This window comes from Leguminivora glycinivorella, chromosome Z (genome assembly GCF_023078275.1).
Source record: "Leguminivora glycinivorella isolate SPB_JAAS2020 chromosome Z, LegGlyc_1.1, whole genome shotgun sequence".
Classification (NCBI taxonomy): Eukaryota; Metazoa; Arthropoda; class Insecta; order Lepidoptera; family Tortricidae; genus Leguminivora; species Leguminivora glycinivorella.
In genome coordinates, this window is record NC_062998.1 from 6,916,822 (window position 1) to 6,939,730 (window position 22,909).

Here is a 22,909-nt window from a genome sequence, read left to right on the forward strand (position 1 = left end):
AATTACAGCGTGGCAAAAGAGAGTGGACATGGAATTATTCTTTTTTTTTATCATTGCTACACTTACTTTACCCATTACAGAAGTGTCAAAATAGTTGCCACATGCAAAGCAATTTACATTGTCGTCGGCGCCCCTATTATTGTCTACTTTCTATTACTATTATTTCTGACCACTTTCGCGAGAATAATAACCAAAAAAAAATTTTCTAACCCATTTATGCCCATTTTCGTTTTTGACCCACTGCTGAAAACACGCCACTATTACTCATTAAAATAAGTAGGAGAATGAGGTTTTCACCTCAAAAAATAGGGGAAAAATTATAAGTGTTGTGCACATATGGGCTAAGGTAGGTAAATTTTATGTGTTTCTACTCAGAATCACGAGCCCTTTCGATCTAGGACAAAAACAAGAGGCAAAACAATGGCCCCAATATTTTATATTATTTCGCATGCTTTCCACTTTGTAACCGCTGTACTAAGTGTTTGAAAAATGGTAACGAAGTGGAAAAAATAAAATTGGGACGCTTTTTTTCACTTAGTAGGATCGAAAGTTCCTGACCCCATTTAGAGACTGCAATGTCATATAAACTTTTCTGGATATCGCCTAGTTTCAGAGCCAATTGATAAAAGTGATATTTTCTTATTGTTACTCAGTACAAAAAGCCTTTTTAACGGCGTTGATGCCATTATGGAGAATAGTCTCACTATCGTCATTGATAGATGTCCAAATGTGAGAAGTAAAATGATATAAAAAAGATTAAGTATATTTAAAAAAAAAGTTAAAATTAATTTTATGTACTGAGTGCCACTTTTATGAATAACATTTACTTTTTATGTGAAAATACATTAAGAAAAAAGTCAATTAACATTTTTTGGCTTGTTTCTCTCTCTCTCTATCTTTCGGGTTATTCAGACTCACGGATTAAATAACTATAACTATAATAATTACGTCGATGTAAGTTTAATGTATTTTAGTCTTAAAAGAGCAGCTAACGCTAGAAAGTCTCGAAAGTCGATAGTTAATCGGAACAAATCGGTCCCAGTCCGAGGTAATCTTTAATCTCTAAGATAAGACATAGGTACCTATTTACTTGAGTTTATTTATACTTTCTATTTGCTGTTGCCTATTTGATGGTTTATGTTGTCTTGTATGAGTTTATAACGATTATTATTAAAATGAAACCTTCGTATGTTCCTGTCAGATAAAGTAAAGGCAGAGAAAGGCTTTAGGCAGATAAAATCTAAGAAATAATAGCGTAATGCATCATATCATAATCCTCTAGACTAGATGACCTTTGGTTGAATCTCGGCTAGATGGCGCTAATATTAATCATTGTCAATTTTCACACATATAAATGTGAATTTGGATTTTAATGTAATAATTTTTAATGTATTTCAACCATTTTCTTTTTAGTTGTTTGTCTTTTTTAATGTTTGCATGTTAATATATAGAAATTTAATGTAATTGGTATGTGTATACCCAATTTCAAAATTGTACTTTGTATGCCTATCGGCGAAGCATAGCGCTCTGACTGAATTTTGTACCAACATTGTTACCTATGTTTACAAACAAATAAATCGTTTAAATCGTAAAACGAGGATCAAAAGTTATAATCTTGTGTCGAGAGATGGCAGCCTATGTACTGTGACTACACATTCTACTTTGACAGTAATTCTCTATATATTCGATCCTCGTTGCTTAGGGGCTAGTGAAATCTAGTAAAAATGCAGTGTTATTTTAAATCTATAAGAACGATACCCAATTTCGGGCACAAAGATCAATCAACTATTTCCTAATGCCATATAAACCGGATACCTAATTGCTTTAGCGTGCAGATACTACCATTAAAGTGTAGGCCAATTCTGACGTGCATTGATATTTATGAGAATGATATCCAACTGATATCATCATATCATGCATTTCGTCCTCCTCTGTATAGGTCAGTAGGTATATAGCTAGGCTAGAAGAATGATAACTATAAGCTCCTTTAATTACTTTAAGTCAAATCAGCTTCTTTTTAATAACTGTTTAAACGAATTTTAACAATTGAATATGGTACTGAAAAATGTCATAAGTATGATAGGTAAACATAAGAAATTCGTAACTCTTGTTCATGATTTTATAACCGAGTGAAAGTCAAACAACATTTGAAAGCCCTATAGACCCTCGAGCATCTCAAGATTGCAAATCTAATTTGCCAGTCAGCGGTATTGTGATGAAGGCGGCTTTTTAAAAATAGTTTCCGATCCTACTGCACTTAAACAATATTCAAATACAATTTTGTTGTAGTGTGCATTCGAATAGGGCCGGTGGTCGCGGCAGTGACAGGCGCGACGGGTTCATTGCCGGTATGCGCACGATTCGCTAAGGCCGTCCAAACCAATCTTGCATTCAAACAATTTCAAATGTGAATATGAGCTTGAGTTGCTAAAATTAATGTTTATATCCATAAAACGTAAGCAGTCGACTCTTTCCTAATGTTTTATACCCTGGTTGTCTTTTCAAACATTACCTACATGTTGAAGTATGTTACAAAATCTTGATACTTGGCGTATTTATCTATATGTAAGGCGTAGTAGTTATAATATTTTTCCAGCGAACAAGGATTTATTACTATTACACATAAAAAATAAATTTATTATTATTATTAATTATTCTCTTATTTATTCATTATTCTCTCTTATTTATAACTTATAGTTGAACTACTTTATCATGCTGAATGTAGATCATTTATATTATGCTATAACTGTTATATCAGAAGAACTAAAAGTTTTTTAACAAAACGTATAGCATCGAGCAGCGCCATCTATCCGCTAACTTAGCAAAACTTTTTTTGCATCATTCCTTCAATGGCGTAAGCGTAACTAATCTCCGTACTTTTTCCTCTCATTGACATTACCTTCACTGATAACAGTGATAACGAAACAGCTATCTCTAGAGTTCTGTGACTCATACAAGGTCACGCTACAGCTGTACAAAGATCTTTCACAAACTTAAACATTCTAAAATGTACTATGAACCATAAATGTTCATTATCTATCTGCCGTTTTCTTTATATGTTACATTATTATACTTATGCGTATGGACGCGTAAATATTAGCGACTTTTTGGAAAACACAGCAGGCTTATCGCACATGTAAACTATCTTGATATCCACATTTAAAATCTTATATCTTCGCTCGGAGTATACTGCTGAGTTACATGGGTCCATACAAAAATAAGTAATAAAAAGTTTCACTCACATTCCTCTCTGGTTTATGGCTTGGTTAATTTTTAAACGTAATCAACATAACATAACATAATCATAAAGATTAAAGAGTTGCAAAATCTAAAGCACCAAAGAAGCTGGTTGTGAGACCTCTCACATTTTTCGTTCACGACCCGGCGGTGCATCGTTGCGTCATCTAATGAAATAATAAGAGAAAGCACCATTGTATTGTACGCCACGGCGCCCGCCATTTTATATGAAAATGAACCTCATTGTTCAGCATTGCGAGTTATTATGCATGAACTATTGTACATAATATATCTCTAGTTGTGTTGCCTCTATTGTGTGTATTTTGTGTGTACGTTGCGAATAATTATTAGCGAATTAAATTACACACAATAATATCACTAAACTTCGTAGTCAGTTTTAACGTAAAGTAAATAAATTCTGTATATATTAGCGCCATCTACCGGCGAGTAGCAGTACTAATGACTGCATTGTTCACAGGCGACAATGGCAGCAACCACGCACTGTACCTCGAAACAATAGTAGAAGAGACGAGCGATGACCTCCGTTCCGAGCGATCATCTGCAGCGACATGGCTTTCCGATTCGGACGCTGATTCAGTCATACACGTACGGGGAAATGCTGGTAAGTTTATTGTTTTTAACGCCATCTTGCGGGCGGTAGCTGCACTGTTTATAAACGTCAAAGAGAGAACGCGGCCGGCTTAGTTCTACTAAGGATTCCTAGATGGCGCGACTGTGTTGAAATAACAGATGCAATATTTTGACTTCACTGGATTCAAAAATAACCACGCGTTTGCAAGCTCACACATGTGCACAAAATCTTGACAGTAATAAAACGGTACTGTGGAGACAAAGTATGAGACGTTGCTTTAGCGATTTGGCAACTGTCATGCGTTTCCCAATTCTGCATTAGTTGGATTGTTTCCAAAATTTCATAGACGCGCTCGCGTCATTGTCATTGCCGGTCTCTGGCCGTGGCGACGTGTTAGAAAACTGTTGCACAGTACACTTACTCTGTAAAGTTTGTGACGTTTTGTGTTGTTCAGAAATTGTGGACAGTGGCAAAGTACCTACGATATTGATGGACTGTGAATCGCTCTTATATATCCTTGCTCGCTATCAGTTGCGGTATTGTGTTAATGGTGCTTTGTTGTAGGGTCAGAGTGCGACAGCGAATCGGAGCGCGAGTGGGCCTGTCCGGCGAAGCGGCGGCGGCGCGAGCGAGCCTCCTCGCCCACCAGCACCGGCTCGCTGTCCCGCTCCTCCAGCCTCGCCCAGTTCGAGTCTTTGGAGCGCTCCTGCGCGGCGCCGGCCTCGCCCAGCCTGTCCCCGGACTCCCTAGAGTCTCCGGTCGCTTCGCCACCACCTGCCCACCTACCACCCGCGCCGCGGCCGCATCTCTCCGCCGAGAACTTAAGTGAAGACAGCGGGTACAGCGAGCGCGCTCGGCGGCCGCCCCCGCTGCGCCGGCAGCCCGAAATAGCGCCGGGCGCTGCCGGGTCCGCGCCCAACCTCGCCTCGCCCAGTGCGGAGCGGCGGCCGCCCCGTGCCGCGCGCGCCCTCTCCCTGCCCGCCGAGCTTGACGTGTGCGCCGAGCCGCGCCGGCACGCCGCCGCGCACCGCGCGCGCTTCCGGCAAACCTTCGAGGTGACCGAGAGCCTCACCGTCAGCGTGGCCGACCTCACCGCGCTCGACTACCGCGGCGGCCCGCGCCGCCCGCGCCTGCCCCCGCCGCCGCCGCCGCCGCGCGTGCACCCTCCGCCGCCACCCCCCGTCTACATAGCGAGACAACCATCTCCTCCCGCGCGAGAACCCAGCGCCGCCAGTGATGATACCACGGAATCCGAGATCGCGTTCGCGCGCGAGATGGAAGCCACCGCACGGAGACTAGATGAGGCCGCAAAACGCGCCCTCGAAGATACGGGCAACTACGACCGGGAACTGTCAGTGCTGACAGCGAAGAGGCTCCGGGATTCGTGGGGCGCGTGGGATGACGTATTGGATGAATTGAGGCGACGGATGGAGCCATCCCCGCCGCGGTCGCCGTCACCGCGCGCGCCAGCATTCTCGTCGACGCCGCTGCGCTCTGGCGACGCGCGGGTGCGCTCGACGCCGGAGCTGCGCGCGCGCGAAGCACCGAGAGAAACACCCGAAGAACTGCGCGCCTCGCTACAGTTAGTGGCGCCGGCGCCGGCCGCGCCACCCGCGCGATCCATTTCCGCCGGATCCAAAGGCGTGACGTTTTCGCCGGTGGTCGCGGAAGTCAGCTGGCGTGAGGCGAGCGCCTCGTCCACAAGCGCGAGCGTGTCGTCTACGAGCGCGAGCGACGACGCGGCGGACGCGGAGGTGATAGTGGTGGGGGACGAGGCGCCGCGCGCGCCGCTCTCAGACCGCTGCGCTGCGATGACGGACGCGGGCGCGCGCGCTCCGCGCAGCCGCATAGCGGGCTTCTTATCCCGCTTCGCGAACTTCCGTTTCTCGGGACGCAAGGAGAAGAAGGCTCGCGCAGGCGCGAACGGGCGGGGCGCTCCGAGCCCGGCAGACGCGGGGCAGGGACCGCGCGCGGCGGCCGGGCCGCAATATGTCCGTATCCCGTTGAAGGAGGAGGTGTCTCGCGCGGCGGGACCCCCGGCGGGCGGCGTGGCGCACAAGCCTCCTCGGGCGCGCCCGCCGCCCGCTCCAGGCGTGCTGGAGACGGACGTCGACACGCAGCGCACGGTGCTGCACGCGCGCTCGCTTCTGGCGCTGGCCCCGCCCGACCAGCGCGCGCCGCGCCCCCACAAGTCCATGGAGTTCCTGCTCGACAAGGAGAGCGCACAGACCATACAGGTGAGCCACACAACTAACTTGACAATGTAATCATAACCTGTCTGCCGAAGGCCGGTGCCGCAATGTTTACAAACAGCGCGATCGATGCCGCCCCCGCGCCGCCGGTTCGCGCAATTTTCAATAAGGCCGGGGAAAGCGCATACACGCGCGGTGTCACGTCGGGCCGCGGTTCACGGCGACCACTGATCAATTTCGACACGACTGCCCAAAACTTTCTTGTCCTATTTACCCGATATCAAATTCAGCGTGAAATAGTAGTCAATTCAATTCAAAATATCTTTATTCATGTAGGCCTAGTTACAAGCTCTTATGAATAGTTCATTACATATATATTATGACCTTAATCTAACCTAATTACCAGAGCAATTTATTGTTGTAATTATTGTTCATAATAATATTGAGTCTATAATATACAATTTCATATAAAAATAATCGTTAATAATGTCGGAGCCGGACAGTGGTTGTAAAAATACACCCACCTCATCTAAATATACATGTAATTATCTAATATCTACCCACTAAATATAGGTGTCTGCGTTTTGCCTAAACGTGTATGTAGGACACATTATCTCACAGCCCTACACCCGAGATAGCGATGTTCCTAGGACCTAAATACCTCCTACTGTATCTAGTTGCAATTATACGTCACACATTTAGCGATACATAACGAGTTAATTTACTAACATGACCAGTGAAAAACTAATAAAACAGCACATTGGTTAACGAACCACTCTAAAAAACCGCTGGAGGCATGTCAAGCGATTATATATAGGATTATACAGTCGTAACGTGTACTCTTTTAGAGTACGAAAAAACTGTACCTATTTACTTAAATCAGGTCTACGCTCGCGACATACTGTTAAGTAAGGTATTGTTTTAGGTATATTATTTACTCGTAGTAAATAAACATACCTACTTTGTAGTTTGTAAATAGTCATTGCCGCGTTGTTAGTCATTTGACGTACTTAATTTTCCTTTTAGTTACAATGGGCACATTCTAGAAGTTATACTGTACAATGTATGTATCAAATCATTATATTAATTTAAGTATTACTCCGCCTCAAAACAAGCATACAGTTTTTTAAAGTTGATATAAAACACACCTACCTACATTTCAATCAACAGAATCAGATAACTGTTATTGGCCTAAAACTATGCAATAAATGCTAAAACTATGCTTCGCACGCGTTAGAAAGAGACAAAAAGTAGCCTATGTCACTTTCCATCCCTTCAACTATCTAAACTTAAAAAATCACGTCAATTCGTCGCTCCGTTTTGCCGTGAATGACGGACAAACAAACTGACACACATTTTCCCATTTATAATATTAGTATGCACTCTTATACGAGTATGTAAGTTGTACAATTTACGGCTGTTGTTGTCCTAAATACCAATAAAATAAAAAATAACTAAACATGAATACTGTAAACTACTTCTAACTACATATTAAGGGTAACGTTAATCAAAATCATCCTAAATTATTTTAGGGATCTCTTCCAGTATTAATTATACAAAAACAGCAGTATTCTTGCATTAAAAAGTAAACAAATCCAATTTTTACAAAATACCGCCACTAACCACAAAGACATGTTCAGAGAAAATAACACGACCGACATCCCCTACACAAAAGGGTCCATTTGCCGAGGGTAGTCTAAATGAGTACCGGGGGGACACGAAAAAAATACAGTCAGCAGCAACAACGCATAAAAAGTGTCTGACGTACTGAATAACTGTTCTAAATGTAGATTTTGTACAGTTCGTGATCAAAAGTGTCATAGTCTATTGACCCGACTACGGCAACGCAAAAGAGGGGTTATGATTTTGACGGGTATGTTCAATTGTTCATCTGTTCCCTCATATCTTCTTTCTTAAGTTAGTCCGCTGGGTATTGGCAACGTGCGTGACAGAGTGGCGCTGATTGCCATAAATATACGTCATCTTATGAACACGTCCAACTTTATTGCTAGCGGCGGCCGTTAGAACTAACTTCACACCATACAATTTAATATGGAAAAGCCTACAATATGAGAGCAGCGCCAGTCGTGCACGTAGTAAAAAGGGTATAATGACGCATTTGGTATGGGTAGATATAATAATGGACCCTGGAAAGGGTGTAGCAAAACATCTTAGTTACATTATTAGTAGCGTCGTAATTTATATTTTAAAATAGATACACGTCTCTTCTTCTTTAGCGGTTACTGAATGGCAAAGAGGATCGAGTATTATAGAGAGTTACTGTCAAAGTAAAATGTGTAATCACAATGCATAGTCTGCCATCTCTCGATACAAGCTTAAAACTTTTGAACCTCAGTTTTGACAATTTGGCCCATATTGTTAGCTTGACATGTGTTGAATGTAAAAATGTCAAATATTAATATTAGCGCCATCTAGCCGAACGTTCCCCAAAGGTGTAACGCCGTCTAGGCCACCGTACCTTTTTCTCTTAGGGCTTTGAGGTACGTTTTTTTCTTAGACTTTATCCGTCTCTACGGAGTTACATATGTCTTTGCTGAATGGTAAAACCACAGCGATGTTTGGTCCTCTAGTTTTGTTGCTAACTGTACAGTGTACATCTATGTCACACGGGGGACCGAACACGTGTCCCTTAAATCTTCAATGAAAGATGGCAGTGTATTGTAAATTGTTTAAAGGTCACTGGGTTTTGGCGTAATTTCTCGGGTCTGTGAATTTTTCGTTATGATAATAAGGGTTGGTTATTTTTAATGTTGACCAAAAGTTTCTAAGGCGGAATACAAGTAAATAAAAGTCTGTGTGCGTAGCCGAATGCACAAACGCTCACGATATCTCTTTCGTAGCTATCTATCTCTATCGCGCTTGCGTATTGGCGCGACAGAGCCAGACTACATTTGTACGGGGCCTGGTAACTGATTTATTTTACAAAAACCTATGATTCCTATAAAAAGTGGTTGCCCGTTGCACTTTGTTTTGTCAGTTTTTGGCACCGTATAATTGTGATTCGTATTATTTTGCACTACTTTACACATCTTTATTGTTTCTACCGTTAGTCCTGTCCTGACTCATTAGTCATTTATAACAAACACTATGGTGCTTCCACACAATGGTGGACAAAGTGAACTTCAAATCTAGGGTGAACAGGCATCTTCTGGGCGAGCTCAATTTATCGTAGACCACGTCTTTGCCTTTGGCTAGTCTGCGGCCAAGAGTAAGCAAATTTATAATAATAATAAAAAAAGTGCAGATGTATCTGTCAGCTACTTTACCTTTCACGCTTATCTATGAGCAAATTTATATAATTTTGTAGTTTCAGAAAGCACATAGGTTGTGCTGTGCACAAGAAGTCATACAGAGCAGGATAGTTGAGACATTCAGTGTATTTTCCCTTTAATGCCCGTTCTTCGGTGTTCGCATAGCTACTCATAAGGTATATTTATATCTGAACCGCCCACCGATATAGGTCGATTGATTGCGGGTCAATGAACTTACCCAATTGCGAAAGGTTAATGCGTAAACAGTCTGCTATTATAGATTAGTCTCGGGCACCTTTTATGTAGGTAAGGCCCTTTTGCACCAACCACGTAACTCAGGGTTAGTGGGCTGTCATCTGTCAGATTCCATATAAAATGGTGGGTTAACCCTCCATTTTTAATCATTGGTGCAAGTGGCCCTAAAAGGTTACCAGAGCTTTAACTCTTTAAAAATGGGAGCGGATAGGGTAGGCAACACCTGTGGGTTTGTCGTTTGTCGTCTTTAGGCTATGGTGAGTGCTTACTATGAGGCGAGGCAGGCCGTTGTTTGACACTAACATAGTACAGAAAGTACACCCCAAATTAACACTTAAGACGATACAGGAGGGGTCAATTCTCCATACAAACGCTCTCGACTATTTCCTCCCTGGTTTTTGAAGATAGAGAATGATTGAATGATTTTTTAGCATTTTGTCTCCTGTAGCGTCTTAAATCCTCATACTTTGACTCTTACTCCGAGTAAAAATAACTATATGTATGTTACTCTTAAGTTAACCCACCTTAGTGCCACTTAGATCCGATATCGGATGTCGCTTATTCACACAGGCGTCTTTAATTTTCAATAGAAATCCTTCCGACATCCGATATCGGATCGGATAATGTGAAAACACTTCCACTCTCTTATTCACACCTTTACTGCCACTTCGACCTTTACTGCATGTGATAAGGTTCTACAGTGGTCTAGTATTCAAATTGGTTGAGTGTACCTACAATGACTTTTTATAGTGTTATCAAGTAGCACAGCAATGCAAGAAGCACATGATGATCCCGAGTATCTCGCCTAAAAAATATACCCGTCCTTTTCTAACCGTACTAATTAGAGTGGAACAGTTTATCGCTCAGTCGAGATACTAACACCATGCCCGGCTGTCTATAATTTGTCACTATGTCTGTTACGTTCTAACAAGTATGTAAGTGCGAAAGTGACGCATGATATGACAAGAACACGAACATGATACGATACTGCAGGAGTGAAATATTTAAGAGCAACAGAGATAAGAAATTCCACGAATTCTTTAGAAACGTGATAACGTAGTGAATGCCTTCTATTGTGTTTGCAATGTCTGTGTTCTTTCGTTGGATTGGCTTCAGATGCGATGATATACCACAAAACACTAGCTTTCTGTAAAGTCCTCTAGGTATTCAACTATTCATAGAGCTTCAATACAATAAAAAAAACCGACATCAAAAATTAGAAAATGTCTGGACCGATTTTGGTAGAACAGATCTAAGAATCATCGCTAGAAAACCCTCTTTGAAATAAAAGAAACCGCATCCAAATCGGTTCACCCGTTTAGGTGCTACGGTGCCACAGACAGACACACTCTATTTTTGCGTCGGGGATTGAAAATGACATTTATTTCCTTAGTATTGTCTTCGGTTACCGCGATAGCTACTCATGAAATAAAACTATGGAAACGGATTATATCGAGTATAATGAATTTACAATTCATCCCGACCCGACGTTTCGAACACTTGACAGCATTAGTGGTCAACGGGTGACACGTGGGGATGAATGGTAAATTCATTATACTCGATATAATCCGTTTCCATAGTTTTATTTCATCGTTTGCGTAGGTTTATTTATTTCAGTGTTAATTTTAATACTTACTCAGATATTCCTACTACCATATTAAGTGACGACCTCACGCGCTCATCAACGATTCATAATACGAGGACTGTTTAGTGTGCAAAGTGTCGCGTATCATGTGTATGGTTAAGGACCCGTGGGTTCAGGTTCACACTCAAGTGCCTGAAGGTCGTAGAAATAGTGTTCTTTAATTTTGCTAAAAAACATTTTTATCCAAGAGGTCTATTAAATATTGTATAACACGGAAATCGGAAATATAAATCAGGGTTTATTGAGTTTATTCATATTTTTAAAGTAGGTACAATTTTATTTAAATTCATGTGCAAATATTGTTACTAACTTAAAAGTGCGTTTTAGAACTATAATTTTAATATAGACAGAAATCAGAAATAGAATCCCTAAAACTAATAAAAGACTTCAAACTTCCTATTAATTAATGAATTAGCAACCGTGGCTTCAAGATAGCCAAAAACATTTTTGACAACCATATTGTAATCTAAAATGCCGTAATTTTTGCAAAACCTCTCTCTGAATCTATTATTAAAGTAGGTATACCATGGCTTCAAGATTTTCAATTTTTTTTCTCGCAACCATATTGCAATCAGCCGTCGTATCATGCTTCCAATTTTATCACTTGTCCACGTGGATAAGGCAACTGTCACTCTTACACTGACATACTTGCCAAAGCGTGACGGATGCTTTATCCACGTGGATAAGTGATAAAATTGGAATCATAATACGCCGGCTGAAGCGCCACGGTTTTTGTTTTGCAAAAACACTGAACCTACGTCCCCTTAACTGCACGGTCTGACTCATCGTAAAACAATGACAGACTCAGCTGGGATCAGCATTCCGGAGTAATGTTGATAACGAGCCCGTTTATGTTGAGTTCAGTATTCACCCTTTGTTTAAAGTAGGTAAAATGGGACTAAAATATCGCTATTATTGTCATATGGTCCCTATAGTTATGTCAGTTTTATATTTGGAATTGCTTTTAACTTTACACTTAGGCACTGGTCCCACCGCGAGCTAGTAAGCTATGAGCTATCGGCTATAAAAACGAACAAAAGATAATCACTCCCGCGTAAATAAAAGAGACACGGCGATGTTTATAGTTACTCGCCCAGCGGTGAGCTATCAATATCGCCGTGTCTCTTTTATTTACACGGGAGTGCTTATCTTTTGTTCGTTTTTATATCCGATAGCTCATAGCTTACTAGCTCGCGGTGGGACTAGTGCCTTATGGCAATACTTATTGTTTAAACAATCTATCTATCTTCTTGTTATTTTTCGTAGCAGAAGGGTCAGCCCACGTAGACGTTAACGCGTAAATCATATAGCAGTGACAACTAGGGATGTACCGACTAGTCGCCGACTAGTCGGGAAAGCCGACTATCCGGCCACATTTGTAGTCGGCGATTAGTCGGCGACTAGTCGGCAAAAAAGGCCGATTAGTCGGCACTTGATAAATGATAGGAAAATAGTACATTAGTAAATTATCGGATGATTTATGGTCGTATTATGTACGTATTCGTTATGCCTTTGTTAGTCAAAAGAACAAATATTATCTGTAATCATCACAGTAATTAATGACCTACCTAAGACTATCGGTTTTATAGGCAGGACCACTATCTATTTTAAGCTAAAAAATGGAAAATGTGTATAACTATTATCATAGACATTTAAGCCTGAACAAAATATGAAAAGCGCGATAGAACCCAAAAAATTACATTTCAAAAATTCTGGTGAAATAAGTCGATAATTATGTTCTGGCCGACTAGCCGACTAGTCGGCCGACTAATCGGCCGCCCAAGCGCCGACTAGTCGGTAGTCGGCCTAGTCGGCCAAATCACTAGTCGGTACATCCCTAGTGACAACTGAAACACTGCTGGCGGTAGCACAACTTGCAGTCTCGCGCGCGAGTCCATAATTTCATGTCGCGCTAGACGTATAGACTCGCGCGGGAGACCGTAAGCCATGCTAGCATTGCTAGCCCGCCTAACATTTCCGCGGCCGAAGTCGCGGGCACAACCTAGTATTTTAGCCACCCATATCGTTAACAGCAGGCCCTGTGCCCCGCATACCCGACGTATCTAATCAAAAAACCATTAACCAACAAATGACCATACTATCTACCGTACACCTTCATTAATATCTACACACACAACGTTATATCACCATACAGTATAGTTCAATTTCGTATACATGTTTTCGAAGTGTAACCAGGACAATAGAAGTGACTGCGCGACGAAAATGACATTTTTCTATTAAAATTTATAGGTTGATACAACCTTTTGGAATTGATAAGGTGATACAGAAATCGTTTATTAGGCTATTGTTTAGTAATCGGTGATTAGTACGGAAATATATTTGCGGATCATGTTTGTGTTGGAAATACGCTTTTATGTGAAAATTCGTACGTTATTTAGTTACGCAATTTTAATTTTAAAAATCTGATATTTTAGTTTAGCCATCGGTAAAAATTGGCAAGGTGCATACTAACCAGGTTTTACTGCTGGACAACCCCGAAGTCACTAAAAAATCCTGTAAACCAGCCCTAGCACATGATTGGCGTGACAGTATCTCGTCTCGCTCCGTCATAGATATAACACATAATATGTTGTTATGTACTTGTAATGACATAAGGACGGGTAGTCTGTGTCGCGTATTCATGACGTAGTCATGATTATCTCGTTATATCATGTGAGCCTTGCAGACATTTTTTTTCGTGAATTCGACGTTGTACCCATACCAAAAGTTGCTCAGTGGACCCATAAATGTACTTATTCACGAGAATCACGTTAATATTAGGTGACTACATAACGCATACATAAATAACGTGTATTATAAAATTTATAAATAGGTATCGATTTTGTATAATTTGTGATTCGAGAATATTTATTCGGATAACTAGTGTGGAACTGTGGATAGTTTTTTTTTATAAATAATACTGTCTCAAATCCAATGGCAATCACGCATGTGAACAACTTACAGGTAAGTACGTAAACAACACTATATATGCACATAATTACCTCGTCTTCCTTGTAATAATATAAACAATAGGTTAATATATTAACTTGTTTGTCATATAAATTCACATAGCTCGAGGAAACCGGCTGATTTGAAACAATTGAAAAGCTTTTTGTGATTGTGAACTAGGTAAATTGGTAAAACCTAACCAGAAATATATCTACGTGCCATGTTGTGGAATTACATTAGAACTATTTTTAACCTCCGCCGCAAAAACGACGGGGTGTTATACGTTTGACGTGTCTGTCTGTGTGTGTGCCTGTCTGTGGCGTCGTAGCTCCTGAACGGATGAATCGATTAACATTTAGTTTTTTTTTTTGTTTGAAAGCTGAGTTACTTGCGAGTGTTCTTACTTCTTAGCCATGTTTCATGAAAATCGGTCCACTCCACTATGTCGCAGTCGGGGGTTTATTAAAATTTTAATTTTGTGGTTAGGTTATCTTCATACAATACTAATAACAGCGCCCTCTTGACAATAGTTATACAAGGTGCTCGCGAGGAACCCATATAACTTTAACGGCATATTCTTGGTCACATTTTAAGACTAAAATGTCATATAAACTTTTCTAGATTTCGTCTAGTTTCAGAGTTATTGCCAATTTAAAAAAAACATTTCCGTATTGTTACTCAGTAGAATGCGCAATTGTGGAGCATAGTCTCACAGTAGTCATTGATAGATGTCAAAATGTGACAAGAAAAACTTCCAAATAATTTGGTTTTTAGAAAAATAAATGAAGGAACTCATTTTAATTACCAACGTTATGGATAAAAAAAAATTTAATGTGAAAATACGTCCAAAAAAGTAAAAAAAAAAAACAAAAAAAAATTTTGGCGAAAAATTTTAAAATTCATATAACATTTTTTCTTTCTTTTTGCCTCAGAAACGTGTGGTTCAAGTTATGCGGGTTCCTCGCGAGCACCTTGTATATTTCTGGTCAGGCTTTTAGTTCATGACAATTTGTACCTTATTGTAGTCTGTCGTAAATCGTAACATAGTACCTTTACCCGGTGGAAAGTCACTTTTTAATTCGAATGCATATGGAATCTATATGATGTGAATTAGAATTGAGGTTAGTGTGGGTGACGGTAATGATTTAAAGCATTCTAGTCATTAACATTATATCGCGTTAGAAGCAGTTAACATAATTTACTTTGGACTGATAGTATGTATTAACAAGGAGGATCGAGTATTATAGATAGTTACTGTCAAAGTAAAACGTGTAATCACAGTGCATAGACTGCCATCTCTCGACACATGCTTATAACTTTTGAACCACAGTTTGACAATTTGGCCCATATTGATAGCTTGATATGTGTTAAAATGTCAAATATTAATATTAGCGCCATCTAGCCGAGCGTTCCCCAAGTGTAACGCCGTTTAGGCCACCGTATCTTTTTCTCTAGGGCTTTGAGGTACGTTTTTTCTTAGACTTTATCCGTCTATTACGGAGCAGAGAAAAGAGATGATACGGAGTAACATATATTATTATTATGTCTAGAAGTAATTGTTTGGATTAACCCTTTGACAGGAAAGAGTCATGGAAAATTCTGTATTCTAGCGCTAATCGCTCGTCACAGGATTAAAACTATTAAACCCTAACTATTGACAGTTTGATGCACATGCTTATAACTAGGGTTGCAAAAAAACGGTTTTTATCCTAACTTGAAAAAAAAGATGAAAAAAAAACCGTGAAAAAAAACAGTTTTTTTTCTGGATCATGTTTTTTTTCTAAAGTACGAAATCCCAAAATTTGCAAAGCAATTAATACTTTTATACGGTTTTTTAGACTTAATGGTAACTATTAAACACATTTAATCAAATAATTTTAATTTCTGGTCTCATAAAAGTAACATTTACGAAATCTGAGTTGGTACTAGTTTTAGTAGTTATCACTATTTACTGTTGGCAACACCACCACCTCTCCGCGTTGCACGTCGCATCGGGGATTTCCCAATAAACGTTTGTATACTGAATGTTAATCGAATTAATATGTACGTTATTTTTATTTAAGCACGTTACAACTCACGAAAAACCGTTATTGTCGAATTATTTGTTCATCTGAAAAAAAAACCATATTTAGAAAAAAAAAACAAGGGTTCTCGGTTTTTTTTCATGTTTTTTTTTTTTCAAAATTTAAAAAAAAACATTTGTTTTTTTTTTCTATTTGCAACCCTACTTCTAACACTAGCTTTTGCCTGCGGCTTCGCTCGCTTTAGGTTCATAAGTTTTAATCCTGTGTCGAGGCACTGTGTCTACACAATTACACATTTTACTTTGACAGTAATACTGTACTCGATCCTCTTCGGTCCTAGTTACCTTTACTTCCTACACATTGTCTCATACGTAGGTATACATACCTTAGCCGAGGATACCCGAAAGCGCCCGAAGTATAGCTATAGTCCTACCGTTCCCACGGCGGCATGTGATGTCAATTGATGCAATCAAGCCACCTCGCGCGCTTATGTAATCATGTCTCGTTCTGTGACTCACGGCAGCCGCGCATACTACAGCCATCAGCCCCTCTAGCACAACTTGCCTTGTCGCGCGCGAGCCCATAGGTACTACCAGCTGCAAAGTGCATGGCGAATTTATCAATGAATTCATTCATAATTTCTTCATTCACTTTTGCAGCTGATAGTACATCAAGCGCGACTTCAAGTATGGACTCGCGCGCGACAAGGCAAGTTCTGCTACAGGGGCGATATATCAGGTTGCGACATAGTAGACCGATTTTCATGAAACATGGCTACATGTTACACTAACTCTGCTTTCAGACAGAAAAAACTAAATCTAAATCGGTTCATCCGTTGAGAAGCTGCGATGCCACAGACAGACACACACACTTACAGACAGACAAACAGACAGACAGACAAACAGACAGACACGTCAAACTTATAACATCCCTTCGTTTTTGCGTCGGGGATTAAAAAGGATCGGAGCAAAATTTTTTTTTCGCGATTTCAGTATTGATCCTATAATATGAAATGAAACGGTTGTACCTACATCCTATCAAAGACATATGTAACTCCGTATAGTATAGATGGCTAAGGTCTAAGAAAAAAGTGGGGAACTCTCGGCTAGATGGCGCTACTATTAATATTTGACATTTACGCATATCAAGCTAAGAATATGGTCCAAATTGTCAAAACTGAGGTTCAAAAGTTTTAAGCTTGTGTCGAGAGATGGCAGTCTATGCACTGTGATTACACATTTTACTTTGACAGTAACTCTCTATAATACTCGATCCTCTTTGATCCTATTTAAATAAGTTTCACAAGTCGACGACAGGCATGAAATCTTGTTCGGCAGTCGCAAATACATCCGACGTCGCCTCTTTTATTGATTTTTGACCATCAAAAAGCTGATTATAATAACCTAGCCAACAATGCCTATATAGATTGATTAGTTCTAAGTCGAGATTTCCCAACTCGCCCTTGACCAGAATCATTGACTCGATATCGTTGAGCAACTCGCTGTTTACTTATTTTGTATGGAAGTCACACCGTGGATGGCCGGTCACGAGTCACGACCGGGCCGCGTAGCCAACGTGCCAATCGTCTCCGCGGCGGATACAAAACTCACTGCTGTACTCACAGATTTCATATCAAGCAAACGAATCTACTTAGCGTGCCAAACGAACTTAGTCAAAATGACTAAGTAGAACCCGCTTAAAACGATTCTGAGGGGACCCAGCCAAAAAAGCGTATTATACGGGAAATCGTATTAAACGTGAAAAAATTGTGATTTTTAATCGTAAACTTTTAATATGATTATTTTTTAACTTCTGGTTAGCAGAAACGTCTGCAATCGATGCCACTAGGCTTAGAACATTAGAAGGCAGACATTTTCCACTTTTAAATTTACTCTAAGCCTATGATTATTTTTTCTTGGAGAGATAATGCTTTTCTTCTTATTTTTGACATCACTGAACCAAAGATGGGACAAAGAATTCAGAAACTCAACACCGCAGCAGTGATAATGAGCGAAGTGTATGTAGGTAGGTACGAACTATAGCACTAACCGCTGAGTTAGGACGACAAATTACAAATTTATCTTTACGGGTGGCGGTGTCGCCAGAATCGCGTAATTAGTACAGTACAATTAGTTCCGATTTTTGTCACCCGCATAAATAAAGTTGTAAAGTCATGCAAGGTGGGTGGTTTTAGATGGTGTATTAAGCGGGGACGCGAGTCGTATTAACCGTGAAAAAATGTCTATAAACAACTCTCAAATTGTAGGGACCGGCGTAAAACGGCGTAATATGCGGGAAATCGTATTAAACGTGATCGTTTTAACCGGGTTTTACTGTAGTCCGTCCCGACTGCCGAGCAAGTTGCAGCTTTCATGCGTCAATTTTCAACCCGCGACGCAAAAATATAATATTTTATAATACCCCGTGGTGTTATAAGTTTGACGTGTCTGTCTGTCTGCCTGTGTGTGTGTCTGTCTGTGGCATCGTAGCTCCTGAACGGATGAACCGATTTAGATTTAGTTTTTTTGTTTGAAAGCCGAGTTAGTCAGGAGTGTTCTTAGCCATGTTTCATAAAAATCGGTCCACTAATCGCGGTCGGGGGTTTTTTCAAAATTTTAATTTTTTGGTTAGATTATTGTAGATGAAAGTCAACGATAACATAAAATACTTCGTTACATGATATATATATATATATTACAACACAAAAAAATATGAATACTCAAGTCAAGGGCCTGAGAATGGGACACGCTCGGCCACTAGCTCCCTATACAAATAGATTAACATATTTCTTCTATTTTAATATATTTCTGTGGTTGTAAGTAGCTAACCTTTCGTTGTTGTAGCTAAAGCCGGATCTGCACAGCGCCGCGCCGGATCTGACCGGCCAACTCCGAAATGCCATATCAAAAAAGTAGTAGCGCGAACGATTGTCACCTTGGCAAGGCCGGCTGTGGCCGCGACTAAGACGAATGCCGTAGATCAATATCATACACATAAACAATAGACTGGTATTGACTATTTAATAATTATATATTCAAACTGTCAAAACTAATAAAAACACTGATTTAAACTCTCACGATTATTACACATAATTATTTTTAAAAATGGGACTTAATCGCGTATGACTACATATTAAACTGACCTCCAACGTTTCAGGGACGGCGTTGCCCCGTGGTCTCGGAGAAGACTGACGTAACGCTTCTCCAAGACCACGGGGACAACGCCGTCTCGTTGGAGGTCGAGTACCATACGGATGAAGTCCCGTTTTTTAAAATAAAACTTAAAGATCTACAATCAAAATGCATCCATCGGGGTACCATTTGGGGTCATGGTCCCGCCTGGGTAAGTTACAATCGTTGACGCTACGTGGTGATGGTAAAGTAGTCTGACTCTGTCACGTCACATACAAAAGAGCGGTAGCACATAGTATATAATGCGGCAGGGAGAACAAGCTAGCCACGTGACTATCTACACAGACGCACGTCTAAGATGCAATCAAAATGCGTCTCCTCATCCATCAAGGACGCGCCGCTGCCACCGCGCCTCTAGGCGGCGCGTCTTACGTCTTTCCTATACAAAATGTAGGTACTGAGGAGACTTTTTTAAATTACACTCAAGCGACGTGGCGCAGGCGTCCGCTCCACGCCCATGTGTATTTTAAGCCTTAGATACGCTTACTAATTCTGAAGTTGGCTAGGTAGTCTAGGTATGTGTTTAGACCTTAGATCTATACTCGTAAAACGGAACTGTACAAAGCGCTAAGTGCCACTTTAACCTCCGTTAGATGCACTTAAAGAAACGCTATCTAACAGAAATAGATATGGGTAAATATCCATACTAATATTATAAATGGTAAAGTGTGTGTGCCTGTTTATTTGTCTGTCTTTCATGGCGAAACGGAGTGAAAAATTGACGTGATTTTTTAAGTGGAGATAGTTGAAGGGATGGAGAGTGACATAGGCTACTTTTTGTCTCTTTCTAACATGAGCGAAGCCGCGGGCAAAAGCTAGTTAAATAATAAAACCTAGGTTTAAATGAAATACTAGTTATTAAAACTGTTATTATAATTGGAAAAGCACATTTTATAGGATATGTTCATAAAAGAACAACTTTACTAGTTATTATCGAGTTATGATAGCATTAATTTAATGAGTAAATATAAAACTCATAAATTCTGCTTTTTACTGTTAAGTAGAAAATTAATTAAGAAAATTACAGTAAATTTATATTTTATATAAGTACTATTACCATACCATCATTAAGTTTTTAGAAGATCAATTTACTCATACTCTTACATATGTGTGCACAAATATTTAGGTACATTTGAATCGGGTCAAAATTCTCTCGTTTAGTACACATTTTTGAAGTCACTCACTGATCGTGCGTTTTATATTGTTCTGAGGTACGTTTTTTTCTTAGACTGTAGCTGTCCATACGGAGTTACATATGTTTTTGGTCTAAACTTACTTTGCTTTTTGCATTCACTACCAAGAAGATTTGTAATTTAGCCTATTTTATGTAAAATCTGCTCGTCTGCGTAAACGCTGCTTGAAGTTTCAGACAGTCCCGCATAGTCGCATGCGATATTATAGCTAGTTCGCGGACTGTTGAGTTGAGGTTACGCTTACATACTCTCGCTTGCATCGTGTGAACGAGCCCTTCCTCCAACCAACATTACTCATCAGACCGGTCCGTCTAAACCTGCCGGTTTTGCATACACTTGACACAAATCGCCTATGCATACCGCGTAGGCTAGTACTAGTAGACAATCCTGTACATTGTTTGCTGAGAGTAGGCGAATTGAACTCCTCCGACAATGGTGATCAAATATATGAAAGAGGCGCGTTACACGCACACAGTCTAAGCTCGTGTAGGTGAACGCGTACCATGCTTGTATGATTGAGATATGACAGGTCGACTGGGCGCGTTTTTAAAGTAGGTAATTACAAGTATTTTGTTGAAAGCCTCTTATACTAACATTAAAATATCTCTTTATTGTTTATTTTACCTATTTCATTAGGGCCCCGGTCCCGGTAACTAACTATTTTCTTGTCCTGCTTATTATGCTCATTTTAACACTTTGTTTAGTTTTATGCTGCCAGGCGAATTTGCTTTTATTTTTAGTGTATTTTGCAAAGCCATGCGAATCAGAAATAGTAGTATAGTATCTACTTGGTTTTGAAGACATCAATAATATAATTATGTAACGAAAAGTTCGTTTCGTCCGTCCGTGAATTTAATAAAGCCAAAGTATTTGTTTCCATACGTTTTTAAACCCTGTCCTGTGTTACCCTTTCGTCACTCGATTTCGAGTTGATTAAAAGCGAGGGGTCGAACTGTCCAATTTACGCCGCTGTATTTTTTAAAGCGAGTTTGTTCGTGCGTATACAAGCTATGAAGCTAATATAGAGTACTGGACAGTTTTGTCAAACTTCTGAAAACCTGACGTAGAGTATTCAGTTTGTAAAGTTTTTCAGTCTATGGTTTGATGGATACCTAGAATCTATTATAACTATTTAATACTAGCTTTTGCTCGCGGCTTCGCTCGCGTTAGAAAGAGACAAAAAGTAGCCCATGTCACTCTCCATCCCTTCAACTATCTCCACTTAATAAAAAATCACGTCAATTCGTCGCTCCGTTTTGCCGTGAAAAACGGACAAACAAACAGACACACATACTTTCCCATTTATAATATTAGTATGGAAGTATGGATGACGAATCTTTTACTATACCAAATGATTATAATCATACCAAAATGTCAGCCAGTTTAAAAGCTCACATGAGCTTATTCAAACTTTAAACTAAAAAAATACCTTCTGCAAAATGCGAAAAAGAAAAAAAATGGTGTCTATGTTCAAATCTAGTTTTCGTTGCTCAAATAGCTTAAAGCTAAGTCGATTCAGATTCCGATTTTGAAGATGAATTGCAATTGTTGGCGCTGGCTACGCTTCTTACAAAAGAAAAAAAGAGAAGGAGGTATTGGATTCATCCAGTAACTAGAAAAAGAGAGAGTAAAGGCGAGTTTCATAGTCTCGTTAAAGAGCTTGAGAGTGATCCTGAAAAATTTCATCAGTATTTTAGAACGTCGAAGGCACAGTTTGAAAAAAAACATAGTTGCAGCCATCCATACTTGTAGCTCTGACGCGTAACAACACAAGACTGGCGCGTTCACACTAGCCAAAGGAGCTGTGTCGTGTCGCTGCCCCGCCCCCCGTACCTCACCCGGTCTGACGCGGACCGGGTTCGCTTGTGACGCGACACAACACAAGCCGTCACAACACAGTGCATCAGATAAATGTGAATGCAACGATATTAAATGGTTGAAACCGATACCGTTCTGATGCGTCACGACACAACACAACAGACAAATATAAACGCGGCTTTAGGCGTTTCAGATCGCACTTGAAATGCACATTCGATTCCGTTGCACCGAGAATTCGAATTTGGAACGTGCTGCTTGAGAACAGTATTCGGATTTCAACGAACGTTTCGTACCGTAGGCCTCAGGTGTATAGCAATAATTGAAACAGGTTGCTAGCAAGTCTGGCTTGAATCAATCATGAGCTGTTAGATGTTTGGATTTGGAACACGAGGCGATAGGCGGTTACACGTTGCGTTCCGTTTCACGCGTTCAAATTAATAGCTGTACGATATGTACATACAAAGGTGACTGCGATAGGTGTTAAGCGCCTGGCGTCCGTTGGGTGGACGACATCCGGAAAATTGCAGGTCACTATGAGACT

At 40.3% G+C, this 22,909-nt stretch overlaps 1 protein-coding gene across 1 annotated transcript in view; it reads left to right on the forward strand.

Moving 5' to 3' along the window:
• Window positions 1–22,909, forward strand: part of LOC125241531 (serine/arginine repetitive matrix protein 2) — a 212,827-nt gene that overhangs the window by 75,081 nt on the left and 114,837 nt on the right. The window contains exons 2-3 of the mRNA XM_048150058.1: window positions 3,716–3,859; window positions 4,394–6,066. Coding sequence (XP_048006015.1) covers window positions 3,716–3,859; window positions 4,394–6,066 — 1,817 coding nt within the window. The remainder of the gene's footprint in view (window positions 1–3,715; window positions 3,860–4,393; window positions 6,067–22,909) is intronic.